This window comes from Halyomorpha halys, unplaced genomic scaffold, assembly GCF_000696795.3.
Source record: "Halyomorpha halys isolate HHAL.00 unplaced genomic scaffold, Hhal_1.1 Scaffold631.1, whole genome shotgun sequence".
Classification (NCBI taxonomy): domain Eukaryota; kingdom Metazoa; phylum Arthropoda; class Insecta; order Hemiptera; family Pentatomidae; genus Halyomorpha; species Halyomorpha halys.
In genome coordinates, this window is record NW_027109839.1 from 1 (window position 1) to 9,027 (window position 9,027).

General features: G+C 31.5%; 1 protein-coding gene across 1 annotated transcript; it reads left to right on the plus strand.

The window, feature by feature from the left end:
* The first annotated feature begins 28 nt into the window (after positions 1-28).
* On the plus strand, positions 29-5,698 carry LOC106684953 (zinc finger autosomal protein). Its single transcript, XM_067048006.1, has one exon. The coding sequence runs from the start codon at positions 648-650 to the stop codon at positions 1,893-1,895; it is 1,248 nt and encodes a 415-aa protein (XP_066904107.1). The 5' UTR covers positions 29-647; the 3' UTR covers positions 1,896-5,698.
* Positions 5,699-9,027: the final 3,329 nt, after the last annotated feature.

Here is a 9,027-nt window from a genome sequence, read left to right on the forward strand (position 1 = left end):
TGTTCTCAAAGACTGATCTATTTGCGGAGCCTGTCCGTCTATATTATTGTATATATATGTTCTCGATCAGCTGATATGGACCTGTCAGCTGACAGTCCGTAACTTCTACACCAGATTACATCAAATAGTATGCTCTGAGATTGTTCAAAAGGTGGGCAACTTGAACATCTCAATACAGCCAAAATGGACTGTTGTGTTTGTACACAACCAGTTCGAGAGGTCAAGGCTGCTGAAGACTCTCCACGTAGATGACAGGGTAAGCTCACCTTCTGATAACTTAACGATCTAGCTTATGGTGTCAAATATAGAAGGGAAATATTGAAAAAGAACATGGGAATAACAGGGAATTTCTTCAAGCCATTCTGCTAGACACTCTGCCTATAAAATATGTAGTATAAAATGGTTTAGCATTAAAATGATAAAAAGTTATATTAAAAAATTATATTTTGTAAAACTTGTCTATATTTTTTTAAATGATGACTATTTGATTGATTTCCACTTAATAACTTTATTTAATTTTATATTTTTAATATGATAGTTTATTGTTTATAGGTGCCAAGGATAGTTGCCATACAGTAAAGAAATTCCATCAATGTCCTTACTGTGATTATAAATCAGTAGAATCTAGAAGTATAAAAATACACATAATGGCCCGTCATACAGGTGAAAAGTCCCATCAATGTCCTCAATGTGATTATAAAACTGTAAGATCTGGAGATATAAAAAAACACATAATGGCCCGTCATACAGGTGAAAAATCCTATCAATGTCCTCATTGTGATTATAAATCAGTAACATCTGGAGGTATGAAAAGGCATATAATGGTCCATCATACAGGTGAAATGTCCCATCAATGTCCTCATTGTGATTATAAATCAGTAACATCTAGAGATATGAAAAAACACATAATGGCCCGTCATACAGGTGAAAAGCCCCATCAATGTCCTCACTGTGATTATAAATCAGTAGAATCTAGAAGTTTAAAAATACACATAATGGCCCGTCATACAGCTGTAAAGTCCCATCATTGCCCTCATTGTGATTATAAATCAGTAACATCTGAAAGTATGAAAAAACACATAATGGCCCGTCATACAGGTGAAATGTCCCATCAATGTCCTCACTGTGATTATAAATCAGTAGAATCTAGAAGTTTAAAAATACACATAATGGCCCGTCATACAGGTGAAAAGCCTCATCAATGTCCTCACTGTGATTATAAATCAGTAGAATCTAGAAGTTTAAAAATACACATAATGGCCCGTCATACAGGTGAAAAGCCCCATCAATGTCCTCACTGTGATTATAAATCAGTAGAATCTAGAAGTTTAAAAATACACATAATGGCCCATCATACAGGTGAAAAGCCCCATCAATGCCCTCACTGTGATTATAAATCAGTAGAATCTAGAAATGTGAAAAGGCATATAATGATTCATCATGCAGCTGTAAAGTCCCATCATTGTCCTCATTGTGATTATAAATCAGTAACATCTGAAAGTATGAAAAGGCATATAATGGTCCATCATGGTGAAATGTCCCATCAATGTCATCATTGTAATTATAAGTCTGTAAAATTTGGAAATATGAAAAAACACATAATGGCCCGTCATACAGGTGAAAAATCCTATCAATGTCATCATTGTAATTATAAGTCAGTAAAATTTGGAGATTTGAAAAAACACATAATGGCCTGTCATACAGGTGAAAAGCCCCATCAATGCCCTCATTGCGATTATAAATCAGTAGAAGCTAGAAGTATAAAAATACACATAATGGCCCGTCATACAGGTGAAAAGTCACATCATTGCCCTCATTGTGATTATAAATCAGTAACATCTGGAGGTATGAAAAAGCATTTAATGGCTCGTCATAAGGGTGAGAAGACCCCTTAATGTCCTCACTGAGATTATAAATTAGTAACACCTGGAGATATGAAAAAGCATAGATGGCCTGTCATAAAGGTGAGAAGTCCCATCAATATCCTCACTGTGATTATAAATTAGTTGAATCTGGAAGTATGATAAGACACATAATGGCTCATTATACTAATGAGGAATTAAACAAATTGAAATGACAGTAAATTTGCCCAAGGTTGGGATTTCATTATTTGTGAACCATAATACTTTGGTACCTTTATAAAGTAGAATTGCTGATATGCTATATTCTTTGTGACGATATAAATCATTCCATTATTTTACAGAAGCCATCCTTGATAGGAATCACTGGACAAATTTTCTCATTTATTAGACAATTTTTGACAAATCGGCATTTTATAGTACGAGTTGGATGTGAACATTTTAAGGAATACAGGCAGAGTAATGAGGTACCTCAGGGAAGAGTCCTCAGTCGCACTCTATTTTCTCTGGCTGTAAATGAATTAGGACTCAATTTGCCTGGGGGAGTTAAGCCACTCTTGTTTGCCGATGATCTGGCAATCTTTTATCTATCAGGCAGTATTCAAGATATTCAACATAAACTACAAGACGCAATAAATAGGTTAAAAAACTGGTCATTTACTGTCAATATTCAATTTTCCATAGACAAGACAAAATGCCTCCACTTCAGTAGGAAACGAAATTCACCTCAACCACCTGATCTATTTCTAGGAAACTCCCTATACACCAATCACCATAGTTTTAGGCCTAACATTCGATAAAAGACTAACCTGGCAATACCATATCTCTGCAATAAAAACTAACTGCACAAAAAAAAGTAAACATTGTCCGTTTACTAAGCCATACCTCCTCGGGTTCCAATGTATCTAGCCTTCTTAAACTAAAGGTTTAGTTTAATATTGATAAATCATATCTTAATATGCTCGAAAATGGACTACGGCTCGGCTCGTTCCCAAGTGCTTGCTACACTGGATACAGTCCATCACGCCGGAATCCAAATCGCGACTGGAGCATTTCGAACAATCCCTATTCAAAGTTTATGCACTGAATCCGGACTATCGCCACTTTCGTTCAGAAGATCTAAATTAGTCATAAAATACAGTCAAAATTATATCCACAGACAAAACATCCGACGCATAAATATATTTTTAATCCAAAATTTTCTATTCCTTTTCGACAAAAACAAAATTCAACACTTCCATTATCAGAAAGACTCCTCAGCTATCGCTTTTCTGAAAACGATAACAATTGACAAATCCGAAATCAATCATTTACAATGGACCTTCTAACGTCCTAAAACTATTCTAGATCTGTCTAAATACTCAAAAAATAATACGGAACCAGTTGAATATAAATCCCACTTTTCTCGTCTAATTCAAAATATGCCCAAATCCTTTATAATCTAATCAGATGGATCAAAATCAGACCAATCAGCTGCATCATTCTTTATAACTAATGACTCAACATACAAAATTAAACTCCACAAATTATGGAACATATTCACTGCCGAACTCAATGCAATAGCAGCAGCCCTTCGCTTCTATTTGTCTTTGAACCACAACAACATAACAATAATTACAGACTCATTAGGCTCGTTAAAAGGTTTAGATTGTATGTATCCAGAGCATCCGAAAATTTTCTCCATCCATTTTTACTTAAAGACTACAAAATATGGGTATGTCAGTTACATTTATATGGGTTCCAAGCCATGAAGGAATAGCAGAGAATGAACTAGCCGATCACGCTGCAAGAGAAGCACTCGAGCTTCCGGAACGGGGTAAAGCCATTTTAACTCCATCAGAAATGAGCAAACCTCTTGAAAAGGAAGTCAAAGATAAATGGCATTCTTTGTGGAATGAAAGCCCAATGAGTAAATTAAAAATTATTAAAAAGGATGTCAAGCCCTGGGGTACCTCCAGTCGCAAATGCCATAGAGAAGGTGAAATCCTGACCAGGATGAAAATAGGTCACACAAGGCTCACTCACTCCTATCTTATTTCAAAAGAAACGCCTCCGAACTGCCAGTATTGCAACAAAAATTTAACAATAAGCCATATTTTCCAACAATGCCCAGATTTCACACCACACCTCAACAGCTTAGGACTAAACCAAGATATTTCAAAAACCCTCAGAGACGATGATAAAACAATAGAATTAGTATTTCAGTTTTTAAAATCAAAAATTTACTGACAAAAATATAACATTGAATGGAAGAAAAAAATAAATAAAATTAAACAAATATAACCAAAATTAAATAAATTATAAATGGCGTTGATGAACAATGAAGTTTGGCGCCACTAAACAAAAACAAACAAGTAGAATTGCTAATTTTGAACATAAAATAATTAAATAGACTTCTTGTTAAAAGTGTTTTACATTTCAGTTAGGCAATGGGAGAGTGATCTCAATCCTGCCTCAATATTTTTTTTTTTTTTTAATTTACTTCAGTTTTAATTTAAACCTGTGCATACATGTGCATAATTTGAATTGTATAACTGGTATAGAAAATACTCTCTTGTTAGAAGTTAAATTGAGGCCATGAGAATATTTAAAATTTATCACAACTTTATTTATTGTTGTGATAAATTTTAACAAATAGTGACTGTGATAAAGAATTTTAATTTTTGTTTTACTGTGAAAATTGACTAATGAGAGAAATTGTTGAATTGACCTGAGAAGAATAGCCTACATGAAGTTTATGTTTTTAAATTATTTAGTTCAAAAATTGTCCCTGAGGATGGCTGATTGGCCAAAACGTCGGTCTTGTAAAGAAAAGAAAATGTTTTGAGACTATAATGGATAAAATTTAAATTATTTATTTAAACAACATTAACCAGTCTCAAGAAAGTATTTAAGATTATAAATACTAATTAGTAATTATTTTTGAACATCAAAATATTGCAATTAAAAATAAAAAAAACCTTGATTTGTTAAAATATTTAACCAGTGTCAGGCACTGTAATAACAGATCAACCATTTTCTTATCAGAAGCCGCCTAGACAAGAGTGTACAGGTCATGGCCAGAAAAGGTTAATTCATCTTCAATAAGGAGTTCCTTCTAAGAATGAATGTAGACAAGTCAAATATTAATAAAGTATTATTAATAATTACAAAGTTCACAAAATGTTAAATACAACAGTATATATGATATAATTAAACAGTGAACTGTTTCAATATGATAATGATTAAATAACTATAATAATGATCATACGATATATATATTCAAGTGCAGTTAGAAGCTGAAATTATTATGAAGAAATAATCCTATCTAACGGTGAACTTGCATCAAGAAATCAGAAACCAAATATTTTAAGAAAATTATAAGAATTGTATTTAATGTTATGTGATGTGAATTCATTTAGATTTAAGTTTTTTTTTTTTTTTTGTTTATTTAAATCTGGAATTATTTTTACTTTTGTTTATATAAGAAATTACACCTCTTATATACATAAATAACCAATGCTTTCTCCTATAATCAAATATTCTGGAATTTTCTGATAATAAATTTAAATCTATAATTTCCAATTTAATTTTATTACTTAATGTATTAATATTGAAATAATAAAAATTTGTAGTCAGATAAGTTCATTATGTCAATGTTTCTATAGCAACCTTTTAATACCATGTTTCCATAGTAACCATGATGTAAATAACATTTTAAAAATTAAAAAAAAAAATAACTGTATATTGTTAATCTGTTAATATATTGACATAATATATACATAATTTAGACTTAATGCCCATACATAGAGTTTAATATTGGTTTCAAATAAAGAAAAACTTATAGATGTTTTATTTTATACCTTCAGTTCTAATTTGTACCCTCTGATGTAGTTTATAGAACCATAAACCACTCTCAAGTTTCGTGTAGATTGGTTGAGTTGTGTTGAGATTACTTCTGTTTTTTTATTATATATTATTTACCGCTATAAACTATGAATATAATGACTCAGTTTTACATTATAATGCATGTCACTTGATTAATTGTAGTAACTAATTAGGGTGTACATTAGGCATGTTCAAGTATTTTGCTTTAGTTATAGAATACATTTGGTCAAACATAAACTGAAATTTTTGGAATCACATGCTTCATTTAGGGCTGTTGTTTGAAAGTAAAAAATTGTATTGGAAGATACAATAGTAGTTGACTGTAGTAGATTGTAGGAGGATAGTCTGGGTGGCAATCAGTAAGGTACAAAATGGTTAAAGATTACCATTAAATAGATTTTTTGTACTTTTATTGACCGCCACCTGGACTATCTTCCAACTTATAACAATTTTTATTAATGTTGAAAAAGTTTAATTTTTGCATTTACCATGTTTTACTACCAAATGGCTGATACGTGCAGAATGTTGCATATCACTGCATGTACCACATACCATCCATAGAACCATTTTCTAGGTCCAAATGAATATAGGTATTGCATTTTAAAATACTAAGATTAAGAAAAATATTCATTGCTTTTCTGTTATGCAAACAATACTAACAAGAGAAGCAGCTTTCATGATCAGAGGGATGTGCAAATCTCAAAAATGACTTAATGGAAAATAGTTGTTTTCTTTATAAATGTCTTAGTATGAACAGAAAGGGGGAAAACAAAAGAGGAATACTTCTTGTATCTTGACTAGAATTCGATGAATGGTTTATACAAGCTGCTTTTTATGATCATTGTTGTTGTAAGTTTAGTTTTATTTAAACTTGTTAACACGCTCATAGAAGGTTACTAGTAAAAAGAATTTCAACACATTCAGGCTCAAAAACATTTTATACAATGTATAGTAATATGCATATTTTATTGGATGTTTTTCCAATGTCAGTAAGAATAAATTACTAAAGGAAGACACAAATATGTAAGGTAAAATTAATGTACTGGCTTAAATGGAGGGTAATAACCATTATCAGTTAATTAAAATGGAATATAGTTAAATAATTTACTACCACACAGATGAAAAAATATATACCCACGGATTCTAATAAAAAAAAAATTAAAAAACTGGCAAACCTTTTCACTTCCTAAGAACATAGTTCTTAAGTAACTGAAAAAGTCATAAATTACTGTATTTATCATAATTAATCCCATTCTAGGACCAAAAATATACTGCATTTAAGTTTAAATTTGATATAAAACATTTTTAATGTTTTAAATTAAAAATAAGAAAATTGTTGCTCTCTAACTGTTTTATATCAAATTTAAACTAAAGAGGTAGTTTTTTTTATGGACACAATGATTATCCTTGTATGAATTATGCCTTCGACCGCATTGTAAGACACACTTCACCTTTGGTTTGCTGGTTGGGTTGAAGTGGACTGTATAATTGAAAAAACCAGATAAGATTAAATGAAATAAAATTCTATTGTTTAAGTTACAAATGGTGTAGTGGGTGGCCGAAAGAAAACATTTATGTTTAGATGGTTAGTAAATTTTGAATGCTGGGCTATGGAATTGTAGATAATGAGGTGGTTGATGATGATTGCCATGTGGACTTCTTCTTTCCTCCCTCTGCATCTCTAAGCCTCTCTCCTCTCTACTTCTGGGAACAACTCAGAGAGTTCTACTCACTCATGGTAGACAAAATCATCAGGAATCATGAGAGACAAAAAGGAATAATGCACTGCTTCTCAAGACATAAATGTTTTCTTTCGGCTACCCACTACACCATTTGTAACTTAAACAATAGAATTTTATTTCATTTAATCTTATCTGGTTTTTCAATTATACAGTCCACTTCAACCCAACCAGCAAACCAAAAGTGAAGTGTCTCCAGCATTTTCAGTTGAGGGCATGCTTCACACATAATGGTCCCATCCCTGGCCGGACATTAATAAAATTCAAATCATGTTTTAAGTTTCAAAATTAGTGTTCACATAAAGTCCATGCCAGACCTATTCATTCATTGAGTTCAGATTCATTGTTCAATTAATTCAAATATAATTCAGTAAAACAGTATTGTATAGTGTATAGACATAGTTTATTGTTCTTACCTCAACTAAGAAAAAGGCCATTTAAGCTGGGTTGATGATGTTCCATACTTACATGTTTAATTATATACATACTGCATGTTATATAATTCAATGTTAATATAGGAAGAAAATTACTTCATATAACATAGCGCAGAACATATATTCATACCATGATGTCAGTTAAATTAAGATTCATTAATACCCTTATTTCTTCATTATCATGATTTACAATCTATAACCTTAAATGAATCTTAAATTCAGTAATTTAAGAAAAAATTCTGAAATGTATCACCTATGTGTTCTATTTCCATTTCATTTATGTAAGTTTTCAAAGTGTAACATGCTTAATGCACAGATACCTAATTAATTTTAAAGAATTCTTTCAATCTATAGCCAATTTTCAATTTATTAATAAAGTTTAAGTTTAATTAATTTGTCTTAGGTTTATTAATTCAATTTCAAGTATATTGAAATTAATTTTGTTCATTTCACATGCATTATAACCTAACTTCACAGTGATAAAGGATAAACTTAACAAAACACTCACTTTATTTTTCACAATTTTATTTCATTAGTTCCATAGCAATCATTTATAAGTTTAATTAACAAGTTGTTAATTAAAGCATAGCCTTTAAGTTAGACAAGTTACAAACAATTGTGTACCTTTAATTCACTTTCATCATATATACATTTTGTTTCATTTCTTATTCACAGCATAGAACAGCAATATACACATTAATTCATCACATTCCTTCTAAAATTGCCTCGTTTGAGAGAATATCCAATAGAGACAAAACAGCTTTTATCATATTGTAAGATAACTGACAAAGCCATTAGCTAAGCCACAGCGCACTACGCCATTACAAAGAGGTAGAACCATCTTGGTCTTCTAGATGCGACAACTTGAACATCACCTTCTTCGTTCGATGACGTCACTCAACCTTGTTCTTTCTGCTGACGTTTCATCAATATTTCGGTTCAATTATTCGGCTATTCAGTTCTATCCCATGGCACAATGTGTATATTGCTGTCTCTTATTAGTTAGCTCTCAACTTTCTTGTTATTTAATTCCTTCAGTTTGACTCTTTCGTTTCTCAATTCTTTTCCCCTTCTCTCTCTCTCTCTCTTCCTCTGCTCGGGGGACTCTTCGCCTTTGCAATTGAAATT